Source organism: Oratosquilla oratoria, chromosome 39 (assembly GCF_046742065.1).
Source record: "Oratosquilla oratoria isolate Oo_2021 chromosome 39, ASM4674206v1, whole genome shotgun sequence".
Taxonomy (NCBI): Eukaryota; Metazoa; Arthropoda; class Malacostraca; order Stomatopoda; family Squillidae; genus Oratosquilla; species Oratosquilla oratoria.
Window position 1 is genome coordinate 7,055,269 of NC_134815.1, and position 13,540 is coordinate 7,068,808.

At 39.6% G+C, this 13,540-nt stretch overlaps 1 protein-coding gene across 1 annotated transcript in view; it reads left to right on the top strand.

The window, feature by feature from the left end:
* LOC143020268 (putative 4-coumarate--CoA ligase 3) overlaps window positions 1-13,540 on the top strand; it is a 343,617-nt gene that overhangs the window by 261,613 nt on the left and 68,464 nt on the right. The window contains exons 5-6 of the mRNA XM_076176492.1: window positions 1,902-2,109; window positions 7,999-8,201. Of these exons, the coding sequence (XP_076032607.1) occupies window positions 1,902-2,109; window positions 7,999-8,201 (411 nt within the window). The remainder of the gene's footprint in view (window positions 1-1,901; window positions 2,110-7,998; window positions 8,202-13,540) is intronic.

Consider the following 13,540-nt stretch of genomic DNA (forward strand, 5'->3'; position numbering starts at 1 on the left):
ATTACCATCCTGCAAGCTGCAAAAACTACCTGGGGTACAGTATATACCGGTAGTGGTAAATTTTTAGTTTCGACCATGGGCGCAATATAGCAATAGAAAAATAATAGTTAATTTTGTAAATTATAATGTATCAAAGTAATATGCAATTTTGTGAGCGAAAAAAAAAGGAGCTAAAACAAATTTCGTAAGTAACGAAGTCATGTCGGACGAATGGTACACCATGTTTGTTATGATAGATGCCGATGTCGAAGAAATAAAAGGATGATAAATTCGTCTAACCTAAACTAAACTAACCTGACCTGTGTTTGATAAATCATTACCTGCAAATTAAATGTCATCCGGCTCGTCCTCGTTGTCGTGAGAGACGTTGACAGACGACAAGATGGCGTCCCAATCCTATGCTACCGACTTCGTTCATTAGCATATTTTCTTGTAGCATGGTATTTTTTACTTTCATTTCCGCCCACAAAATTGCATATTACGTTGATACATTTTAATTTACAAAATTAATGATTAATTTTCTATTGCTATATTGCGCCCATGGTCGAAACTAAAATAATACCCCAGTATTCAATATGGAATGTCAGCATACGCGGATTTGGTCATATACGGTAATTTCAGGAACCTAACCACCGTAAATAAACAGTAAATAAAGCTTTAATGTACTGTATAAAAGAGGGAAAATACACGAAAATAAAGATACATGTATTGCTGGACATTGTACATACAGTACATGTACGTATATATATACACTTTCGCTTAACGACCAATTCGGTTAACGACGGCGCGCTGGTCCCAATTGTCGTCGTTAAACGAGGAGTGGTTGTATATATATATATACTGTGTATATATATATATATATATATATAATATGTATGTGTGCTGTGATATGGTTCAGACAAGACAGGAAAAGGAAACTCACGGTAACTCTACGCTCTCGTTTTTTATTTAACTTGTAAAGGGATGAGCTTGAGAGCAGAGGATAACTTGAAGCTTGGAGATGACTGCTGCTTGTATTTACCTAGTTGTACCTAGTTGTATTTTACGGGAAGGGGAGCTATGCTCGTGGGGTCCCGTCTTCATATCTCATTTTATCTAAACTATTTTTAAATTCATGTATTGTTTGTGGAGGAGAGCTGCTGCTTGTGGAGGAGATCTGCTTGTGGAGGAGAGCTGCTTGTGGAGGAGAGTTGCTTGTGGAGGAGAGCTGCTTGATGATGTCGTGTCCTGGAGTGAACTGATCTCTCGGCTTGGCCCCCCTCCTTATAAAGGAGGCTGGAGCGGACCCAGGCAACTTGTGCTGGGTCCTGATTGGCTGTGATATTTCCTTCTGGACGCTCTTGCTCACTATGCTTACCCACTATGAGAAGCGGGGTATGTAGGCCCAAGTCAAGTGTCTGCCGGCTAGTCTCTGGCGAGTTTTCCGGGCTTCTGGTTGGTCAGCTTCCTTGCGTTTGGGCGTCCTTGCTGACTGTGCTTGCCCACTATGGGGCATAGAAAAGCTAGGTCAGGATGCGTTGCAGTCAGTCTGGTCTAGACTGGTGGTGCGTCGCCACATCAGTGCTGGGTCCAGTGGTGTTGCTTAGGTCCTCTGTGTTGTAAGTGCATGGTGATTCATTTGGATAATGTGGTGGTCATCCTTCCCATGTAGACTGAAAGGGATGTGCAGTCCTCCTCTGGGCGTATTTATATACTACATGGGATTGACAAACCTCCTGAGGTTCTGGTGCAGGGTTCTTTAAAAGTAGAGAAGAGGTCTTTCTTCTTTTGTAAATGATTGTGAAGGACAACTGTCCTTCAGAATTATCATTATTGTTATAATTTTATTCTATTCATTCCACTAATTTTATTAATTTTATTTATTACATTATTAATGTTTTGTTTTTGTTTTTCCCCAAAAGGAATGCAGTGAAACTGGAGCTCAGTATACCTATGGACAACTGGTTGATGCCACTACCAGGTTTGGTGGCTTTCTTCAGAAGATGGAAGTGAACCGTGGTGACACAGTGGCTGTTGCCATGCGTAACTGCATTGAATACCCCATTGTATTTTATGGAGCTCTTGCTATTGGAGCAACTGTTACCGTCCTTAGTTCCTTCAGTACACCAGGTTTGGTTAGATATGTAATATAGTGTTACAGATGAGTTGGATATATATGTGAGTTAGGAGTAGGGGCTGATGAAATAAGAGTTGAGTAATTAACCCTTCAAACATGGAAGTAACTTTGGTGCCACAGGGTTGGGGAGGAGGACATTACCCCTTCAACACAGATTTATCTGCTGTTATCTCTCTTGCAGCTCTAACACTAACTCTTAGAGGATAACTGGTAATGCTGACCCCTTTTTTTTAATACATTAACTGCACCTCTGGATATAGAAATCAGATAAAGGTTTATAGGAAAATTTCATGACCAAAGATTGTGGAAAGTTGGCAGATGGTGGCTGGGAGCTCATGAATTTTTGTAGAAGAGTTGAATTTAATTCACATAGTATCACATATTTCATTCAGTAGGCAGCATGATTTTCATACTTCTACTCCATTTTCTTTAACCATCTCCAATCCCTGACCCTTTACCCTTGCATTTACCTCTCGCACTACCATCCATGTACAAATTGAACAGCCAGGGCGACATAACGCATCCCTGACGAAGTCCCACCTTTACCTTGAACCACCCACTCTCTCCATTTCTAATCCTGACACAAAAACTCTTGACAGCTCCTAGAAGCTTTCCTCCTATCCCGTATATCCACAAAACCTCCCACAGTGCCTTTCTGTCTACCCTGTCATAAGCCTTTTCCAGATCCATAAAAGCCCAAAAAACATCCTTCCCTTTTCCTATAGCTTTCTCACATATCTGTCTTACCACAAAAATCTGATCTACACCTCTACCCTCCCTAAATCCACACCTTTCCTCACCAATTACTCCCTCTGTTCCTCTCCTAATCCTCTCAATCAAGATCCTCCCATAAGCCTTCCCAACTACACTTAACAAGCTAATTCCTCTGAAACTACTACATTCACACTTGTCCTTTTCCCTTGTAAAGTGGAACTATACAGGCACTCCTCCAGTCCTCCGGCACTATACCCTCTCTCCAGCAAACATTAAATAACCTCACCAGCCAATCTACCATCACTGTATCTCCTTTTTTTAGACATTCTGCATGGCATCCATCCAGACCAGGTGCCTTACCTGCTTTCATCATCTTAACTGCCTTCACTTCATCTTTCCTTATTTCTCGTCCATTTTCCTCACTCATCAGTCATTTTCTTAGGATTTCCCACTGCAGCTATCTTTCCCTCCCTATCCTCCTTCACATTTTGCAACTCCCTAAAATACTCTGCCCATCTTCCCCTTACTGCCTTCTCTTCCATTATCATCTCTCCATCTGCACCTTTTACCTTTTCTTCTCTACTTGATTCACCTCCTCTTCCTCTCTTAATTTCTTTCCAAAACATCTTTTTATTACTTTCAAAGTTTTCTGTCATACTCTTACCCCATTTCACATCTGCTCTCCTCTTTGCCTCCTTTACCTTTTGCTTTACTTCTTTTATATTCTTTGTACATCTCATATGACTCCCTCGTCCTATTTTGTAACCAATCTGTGAAAGCTTGCTCCTTCTCTTCTACAACATTCTTTGTTTCCTCATCCCACCATTCACTACCCTTCCTTCTATTTCCTCCTGTACTTTTTGTTCCACACACTATCTTTGCACACTTTGTGACCCCTGTTATGGCGGGATAATTCCCAAACAAACATTGTTTTTCTTAGCTTTAATCTTTACCATGTTTACATGTGCCCGCCATGGCTCAAAATCATAAGTACTGGTATCTCTCTGCCAGGCGTCAGTGGGCAGTAACAAAACATAAACAGTTAAGTATTATGAAAGAGAATCAGAACACAATATAAATTAGGATCAAACTCTAAGTAGTAAATGAAACACAAACATAAATCCTTACATCCCTTTTTCCTTAATTTTGTATGAGATAACCAATTAGGGTGCCACACAATACAGCACTACAAATCAAGGCGATCTAGAGGCTTTATAAGTCTACCAGATTTGGTTCTATTCTCAGGTTCCCTGATAGGAGATTTAACCGGAGAATTGTTAATGTGAACATTGTCTTTAGCCGGGTCATCAGGAAAATTAACATCAGTGTTAGGAATATCACATGAAGGTTTGTGATCCGTTTTTACAACAAATTCTCTTCCTAGTAAGAAATATTTAAACTTAACTACTCCATAAACCACCGCAAGAGCCTCTCGATCCAGCTGAGAGTAATTCTTTTCAGCGGAAGATAACTTCTTACTGGCAAAATACACAGTCTGTTCTTCCTTATTCACAACTTGTTTTAAAACACATCCAACTCCAACTGGGGATGCATCAACCTCTAAGATAAGGGGAGAACAGCCATCAAAATTTGACAAAACTCTTGAGTTACACAATTCTTTCTTAATAGTCAAAAAAGAATTTTCTTCTACCTTAGTCCACTTAAAGGTTGCATTTTTCTGTAGAAGATCATACAAAGGAGCAAGAATTGTAGCAAATTGTGGAACAAACCTACAATAATAAGTTACTAAGCCAACAAATGACTTTACTTCTGCCACCGAGGTAGGAGCTGGGGCTTGAGCAATTGCTCTTATTTTACATTCAGAAGGCTTTATACCCTTCCCACTCACATCATATCCTAGATATTCAATTGAATCAGCTTTAAGTACAGATTTACTTTTATTTACCTTGACATTTTCTTGAAGTATGCCTAGTACTTTTAAAAGTCTTTCATCATGTTCCTGTTCAGTGGAACCAGTTACAAGAATGTTATCCAAAAATACGGCTACTCCTGGAATTTTACTCATTAACTGAACCATGAAGCGCTGAAAAGTAGCAGGAGAGGAAGCAAGCCCAAAAGGTAATCTGTTGTATTTAAATAGACCTTTTGGAGTGTTAATCACCAAGTACTTCTGAGCCTCTTCATCTACTGCCATTTGCAGATAAGCATTTTTTAAGTCCAACTTGGAAAAGAGTTGTCCCTTTCCAACTACAGACAAAAGTTCATCCACTTTTGGTAATGGATACCGATCTACTAGCAAAAACTGATTGAGGTATTCAAAGTCTGCACATATGCATACAGATTTCTGGTCTTGTTTTAAAACTGGTACTATCGGGGCTGCCCATTCACTGAATTCTACAGGGGAAATGATACCCTCCTTAACTAGGTTGTCCAACTCGTCTTCCACTAACTTTCGAAAATGGAATGATACTGTATGAGTTTTGTAACACTTAGGTACAGCTTCAGGTTTAAGATGTATTGCTGCCTTAACACTAGTTATGGGTTTTGTTGAATCAACTGTGTACTCATCTAATAAGGTACTAGCATTCACAATATTATTTACTCTAGACACTCTAGAGGCATCAGGAATACCTGTAAGAGAAATTCCTACTTTCTTTTGTAAATCTTTACCACATAAATTAATATTACCAGAAGCTACAACACAAAAGTATGTTCCAAGACATAATTATTATATGATACTGTAACATCCACTTTTCCTAAAACATCAATGGCTGTGTGACCATAAGCACGCAACACTTTATTAACAGGTGACATGGATAGTTTTAAGGAATGTACCCAATTTTCTGATAATGTGGAAACAAGCACCTGTATCAATCTCAAATGGTATTAAATTGTCATTAATCTTGAAGTTGACCAACTCAGATTTAACAGAAAAGACATCTGATTTAACACCAAACAAATTATTATCTGCACTGTCTGAATCTGAAGAATCTTCCAGTCTGTTTGCAGCTGCATGTCCTTTTCCCTTACTTTTCTTTCCAAAATTTGAAATATTTAATCTACAGACTGCTTTCAAATGTCCCTTTTTACCACACATGTTGCAATGTCTATCTTGAAACCTACATCTTTCACTTGCATGGGGAAAACCAGTGTTTGCATGTAAGCTTAGGCTTATTATTACCTGATTGATAATAACTAGTCTTAGGGTCATGTCTACTTCCTTTTTTCTTGTGGAAATTTTGACTCTCTGATACTGCTCTTATACTGTTATTTTCACCCACAAATGCCTGATCCATATTTAATATTCTATCAAAAGTATCCTGGGAAGTCAAAGTTTGTAATTTGAAATTTTCTGCTACTAGATTGGGGAAATAAGTTTCATTGTCCACCGCCATAAACAACTGATCTCGTACACGGTTGTCAAACTGATCAGCGAAATTACAGTCTTTGGCCAGAGCCTTTAACTCTGCATATAGATTATTCAAACTTTCACCTGGCCATTTTTTCCTTTGTTGAAACGCTACAAGACTTCTATGGTAGGATGGAGTGACTATATAGCACTGCTTTAACGCTTTCACTAAATCACCAAATGATTTTGTATGAGGGAGATCAGGAGCACAGATCCTTCTCAACTCTGCATACACAACACTTCCAACAGACACTAATAATAAGTTTTTCTTCTTCACTAAATCTTCATCACTGGTGCCAGTTATTCCTATATATTGGAAGTGAGCTTCCAAAAGACTCAGCCATAGGTCTAGTGAAATCCTATCTGGCTCATATCTGTCAATCCTTAGACATCTTTTTGTGCAAACACTAAGAATCACTGCCGATGCAAAAGCCGGTGCCTAATCTGAGGCTAATAATGTATTGTAGACATACTTACAGTCGTGTAATTTCAATGTCCACTTAACCATAGCACTCATTATCCAATTTTTGTCCTCGTCGCCACTTGTTATGGCGGGATAATTCCCAAACATTGTTTTTCTTAGCTTTAATCTTCACCATGTTTACATGTGCCCGCCATGGCTCAAAATCATAAGTACTGGTATCTATGCCAGGCATCAGTGGGCCGTAACAAAACATAAACAGTTAAGTATTATGAAAGAGAATCAGAACACAATATAACTTAGGATCAAACTCTAAGTAGTAAATGAAACACAAACATGAATCCTTACATCCCCCTCCTTGAACCATCCCCATTCCTCCTCCACTCCTAGCTCTACTCTATCCTTCACTCCCTCCCACTCCTCCCTCAACTTCTTGTACTCCTCCTTTTCAATTAAAGAGTTCAATCCAAGCACCTCCCTACCTTTTGTCCTTTTCCTCTTTCTCCATCTATCCTCCACTCTCAACTTACCTTCCACCAAAAAATGATCCGATATTCCCCCACTCTCTCCCCTTAGCACATGTACATCCTTAACTCTTCCTATCATAATCCTATCTACCACTACATAATCCATTAATGCTCTATCTACCACCCTTCCATCCACCACCCTCTCCCATGTGTACTTATGCTTGAATTTCTTCCGAAACATTGTATTTGCTATCATCAACTCTCTAGACACATCTCCAACATCAACTCTCCACTACGATTCTTTCCTGGAACTCCACATTTCCCAACCACTCCATCAGTTGGAGTGGTAAGTGAAGAGATAGGTAAACGTGTAGTGAAGGGGAAGGTTTCCTCAAGGATAATGTGGATGAAGGTGAAACTAGGAAAGGAGATGTGGGTTTTTGTAAGTGTATATGGGCCTGGCAGTGAGAAGAGTAGAAGAAAGGGAGGATTTTTGGATAGATTTAAATGAGTGCATAGAGGGATTAGGGAGAAATGTCAATGTAATAGTACTGGGAGACCTTAATGCTAGGGTAGGAAATTCTATTATTACTAACAATATTTACTGTAATAATTTGGTTTGTTTTCTATGTTTTATAAGTAATAAGTTCTGTGCCTATCTAACTTTTGTAGTATGTTCTTCTGACTCCCTAGCCTATAGTGCTTGGTTTCCCATCCATAATAGGTCTACATTAGATGCAGGGTATTTTTTTATACATCTAGAAATAAAAAAAGTGTCTTATATGCAGTACTTATTCATAAAGATATTCAGTACTTATTATTAGAAATATATTGATTACATAAGCTTTGTTTGATGATCATGGTTATGATCTGTATAAAATATTGATGGCTGAAATAACTATTTTCTCAGAGGAGCATGTACACAAACTGGAGGACACCCAAGCCAAGGTTCTTATTGGGTCAGCTTCACTTGAACCAGAGCTTCGCCAGGCACTCCAGCAGTACAGGAGAAAAATACCTTTCATCCTAAATGGGACTGGGGCTTCAGGAGATTCGGTCAACCTCCAAGAGATTCTCAAGGATCCAAACATTCCCCATGCTGATCCTATTGAGGTTTGTAGTTGGAGAAATATATTATAGTTGTTACTTTAGATTTACTCGTTGACTCACAGCTACAGTGCTAACAGTGGACCTTGGGCTTCCATAGATGTCTTTGAGAAGGATGATTGGACTATTTTCTGTATTGTATAGGTGAAAGGTACAAAGAAAAGAGAAGAAAAGTAAATCATAAGATAAAGGAAGCAAAGAGGACAGTAGATGTGAAATGTGGTAAGAGTATGACAAAATTTTGAAAATATTTAAAAGATTTTTTGGAAAGAAATCAAGAGGAAGAGGAGGCGAATCAAGTACAGAAGAAAAGATAAAAGGTGCAGATGGAGAGATCATAATGGAAGAGAAGGCAGTAAGAGGAAGATGTGCAGAGCATTTTAGGGAGTTGCTAAATGTGAAAGAGGATAGGGAAGGAATGGTAGTTACAGTGGGAAGTGCGAAGAAAATGACCGTGATGAGTGAGGAAAATGGAGGAGAAATAAGGAAAGATGAAGTGAAGGCAGTTGTTAAGATGAAGAGAGTAGGTAAGGCACCTGGGTTGGATGGATGTCATGCAGAATGTCTAAAAAAAGTAATGGTGTACTGGCTGGTAAGGTTATTTAATGTTTGTTTAAGAGATGGTAGAGTGCTGGAGGAGTGCCTGTATAATTCCACTTTACATGGGAAAAGGGGACAAGTGTGAGTGTAGTAGTTTCAAGAGGGATCAGTTTGTTAAGTGTAGTTGGGAAGGCTTATGGGAGGGTCTTGGTTGAGAGGATTAGGAGAGGAACAGAGGGAGTAATTGGTGAGGAACAGTGTGGGTTTAGGACAGGTAGGGGTTGTGTGGATCAGATTTTTGCATTAACCTAGTTGTATCTTACAGAAAGAGGAGCTATGCTCATGGTGACCCATCTTTGTATCTTGCAGTGTCTTGTGTGCTCTTAAATTCGTGTATAGTTTTTGCACACACTATTGTTTCATCCATTTTTTTTTTATTTTTTTTTTATATATATATCAGGTCTCTTCTATGTTTCTTTTCATGTCCCCCTTGTATTTCTTTTATCCCAATGAAGTAAGTCTTCTTTATCAAGGATTTCCATGTCTTTCATGATTCTATAGATAGTTAACAAGTCACCTCTTTCTCTTCTCTGTTCCAGAGTTGGTCATTCCAGTTTTGACACTCTCCTCATATGACAGTTTTGAAAGTGTTGGATCCATCTTCATAGTTGCTCTCTCAATTCTTTCAATTTTCTTCATATTCTTTTTTGGTACTGGGTGACCATAGTGTTGCAGCATACTCCAGTCTAGGCCTTATCATTATGACTCATTTTCTTCACCATTTCTTTGTCCAAGTAGGTAAAAGCCATATTTATTGATCTTTGCAAGTAGTAGGATTCTCCTACATTTTTTTTGTTTATCTGTTTATCAGGGGACATGTCATTTATGATGATTACACCCAGGTCTTTTTCAGATCCCACTTTCTTTACTTCCTTTGTACCGATTTTATGTTGTCCTGATATTCTATTTTTACTTTTTCCAAATTCCATTATGCTACATTTTTTGATGTTGAAGTTCACTTCCCACTTCTGACTCCATTTCCAAACCTTGTTCAGATCTCTCTGCAGCAGTTCAGTCTGTTTCAGTATTCACTTTCCTCAGCAATTTTGTGTCATTTGCAAAGAAGCTCATGTAACATTCCACATCTTCATCCATGTCATTCACATAAATAGCACACATTATTAGAGCCAGTACTGATCCCTGTGGAACTCCACTAATCACCTCTTCCCAAATTGAACTCTTTTCTCTGAGTACTACCCTCATTTTCCTTCCATGCAAGAAATTCTCCATCCATTCCAGTATTTACCTTGTATCTCTCCTATGGTTACCAGTTTTCTTAGTTTTTTATATGGCAATTTGTTGAAAGCTTTTTGTAAGTCAAGGAAAGCACAACCAGCCCATCAGTCACTTTCTTGTATTATATCTATAAGTCTTGAGTAGAAACAGATCAAATTTGTGGCACATGATCTTCCCTGTCTTTTTACCAAATTGTCTTGGGTTTATTATATTGTTTTCTTCCAGATGTTTTATCCATCTACTTTTTATAACTTTTTTCACAAATTTTGGCTACTGTGCTTGTAAGGGAAACTGGTCTGTAATTTGATGGGTCTTCCTGGTTTCCTCCTTTATACAGTATATTGGTACAGTATTGGTATTTTTCCAGTCCTTTGGTATTTTTCCTTCTTTGAGTGAGCAACATATTATATATTTTGTCCATTAGTTCTTTATATTCTTTTAGTACCCAATTTGCAATTCCGTCTTGGCCATGTGAGTTCCTGACATCAAGGTTCTTTAATTGATCCATTATTTCTTTTTTGTGTTATTTTTTCCCTCAAGGGGTGGGGGGGGGGGAAGGTCCCACTTTATGCACTTCAACCCAATGCTGTACATTTTCTCTAGAGAAAACAGAATTGAAGTGGTTGTTCATGACTTCACTCGCTCACTCCGCTGGATCTTGAACCTCGTGTAGATTCTGGTCCGCCAACAGTAATCCTCTCCATACCCTTAGGTCCTGTGCTGCTTCCATCCAGGTTATTTTATTTATTCCTCTTCTGTCCATCTCCGCATCCACTCCATCCATCCATCTCATTCGAGGTCTCCCTCTGGGTCTTCTTCCAGGCATTCTACCCATCATTACTTGTTTTGGAATTCTATGGTCCTCCATACGTGCCATATGCCCAGCCCATCTCAATTTTGTCCTACTTATAACATCTATTATTTTCTCTTGTGTAGTTATTTCCCTCAGCTCATTATTGTGTCGCCCTCTCCACCTATTCTCATTTTCATCAAAAAGACTTCAACCATTTCTAAATCTTACATGTATCCTGTATTTACATGACATAGTTTTACCATTTCCTGTTTGTTTTTAAGTGTACCATTCACATATCTATAGATTACTTTAGGTCAGTGGCGGATCCAGGATAAGAATTTTGGGGGGGCTAACCTGAATTCCTTCCTCTGAGTAGTCTGATGTATCAGAAGTCTGGAGTATACTTAATAAGGTTTTTCAGATTTTTCTGTATTTTAGACATATATAATAGAATAAATATTCGTTTTATATTGTTACACGCTTGTGCTAGTCAGTGATAAGGCACTGGCACACGTATACTCTCGCATAGACAGAAATTATTGTAGGATCCGTGTGTAGTGTTAGTGCACATGGACTCATGGAAATAATAAAAAATAGAAGTAGCTTCAAAAACAGAAATACAAACAAAAACGTGTATGAACTTCTGAACCTGTTAATAAAAGTATTTAAATTACATTAATAACACATAGCATTGTTCATGGGATCTCACACGAACATCAGCCTCCTGTTTTTTTTTTTTTTTGGGGGGGGGGGCGGCAAATACACTGATTACACTGTCTATTTCTGTCAGAATCTTTCACCAGTTGTGTCGATTCTTGACTGTCCATTCTGGTCATTCTCCCTTCCTCCACTCTTCGGAGTTTGAGTTTCGAAGTTTTGGAGGTTTGAAGCTTCAGAGTTTCCAAGTCTTGGTATTTGATGCTTCAGAGTTTCAAACTTCGATTACGCAAATTGGTGATACTCTCGCAAACCACTTAGTTTCTTCAAACTGTAATTGATGTATTAGTTAATGAGCTGTTTATGTATATGTATAGTTCAGCCAAATTTTACGAGTCACAAGTGATCTGTGACACTCGCCCACACAAAAAGATATTGCTCCATGCAATGTCTAACCAATTACTCCAGTAATAATTACATAGAGACACTGATATGTAATTGAAGTGAAATCTAACTGCACAACTATAATATTCTATAAAAGTACAATTACTACACTTTTACGTCTTTCTCGAGCAGTGGGGACATCAGGTCAGCTCCAACATTTGAACTTCCTTTGATGTACCGGATGACCACGTTGAACTGCTGGAGGTACAATGCCCACCTCATGATTCGGGCATTGGCGTTCTTGGAGGTCCTAAGGCTCGAAAGAGGCAAGTGATCAGTCTCTAAAATAAATTGATCTCCGTAGAGGAAATAATAATACTTTTTGATGCCCTCTACAACTGCAAGCAACTCCTTTTCCACCGCACTATAGTTCAACTCCGCTGGCTTCAGCTTCCTACTATGATAACTAACAGGAAAAATATCCCCATCCCTTTCTTGCATCAGGATAGCTCCAATGCCTTCTTGGGACGCATCGGTCCGGAGGATGAAAGGCTGGTTGAAGCCCGGTAGTTGAAGTATCGGCTCCTTGCAGAGGAGGTTCTTAAGCGTCGTAAACGCTTCCTCCTGTTCAGGCCTCCATGTCAACTTGTTAGGAGCATTCTTGTTGAGAAGCTCTGTGAGTGGCAAGGCGAGGACAGCAAAATTCGGAATGAACCTGCGGTAGTAGCCCACAAGTCCCAAGAACGATCGGACCTGTTTCTTCGTGGTCGGCCGAGATGCATTCTTGATCTTCATTATCTTGCTATCCTGGCATCCACATCGTCCTTCGCCTAAGGTATGTCCCAGGAACTGTACTTCCTGTTGGAAAAGTTCGCATTTAGACGGCTTGACTGTCATATTCACTGAACTAAGTCTCTTAAGTACCTTCTCCAGGATCTCCAGATGTTCCTCGAAGGTAGAAGAGTGGATGAGTATATCGTCCACAAAAGCTTCCACTCCATGGATGCCGCACAGAACTTGACGCATGGCACGGTTGAAAACTGCTGGGGAGTTGGCAAGTCCAAAAGGTAGTACTTTGAACTGGTAAAGTCCGCAGGGTATTGCGACTGCCGTGACCTGTTTGCTTCTCTCCTCCAGCGGAATCTGGAAGAATCCTTTCGCCAAATCCATCTTGGAAAAGATTTTGGAGTTGGCGGCCTTTGCAAATATTTCCTGCCGATTGCTCATTGGCTCTGCATCCACCTGGGTTACTGCATTTACTCCGCGGTAATCTCCACAGATTCGTACACCTCCATACTTCTTGCGCACAATGACTATAGGACTGCAGTAGGGAGACGATGACTTCTCTATGATGCCTGCAGCTTCCATGTTGTCTATCTCCTTCTTGACCGCATCCACCAGACGAATGGGTATCGGGTATGGCTTCAATCTGACGGGTACGCTGCTCGTCAGCTGTATTTCGTGGCAATCCACCTTGGCGACTCCAGGCTTATCGGAGAACACTGCTGAATGTCGCTGGAGAATAGAATTTATACGTCTCTTCTGCTCTGGACCAAGCCTCGGAGGTACTTGCACATCCTCCACCGTTTCGCCTTGAATAGCTTCACGGGTAAGGGGTGCGCAATCTGTCAATTCCTCAACCTCTGGTATAACCACGGCAGCAGAGACCATCTGC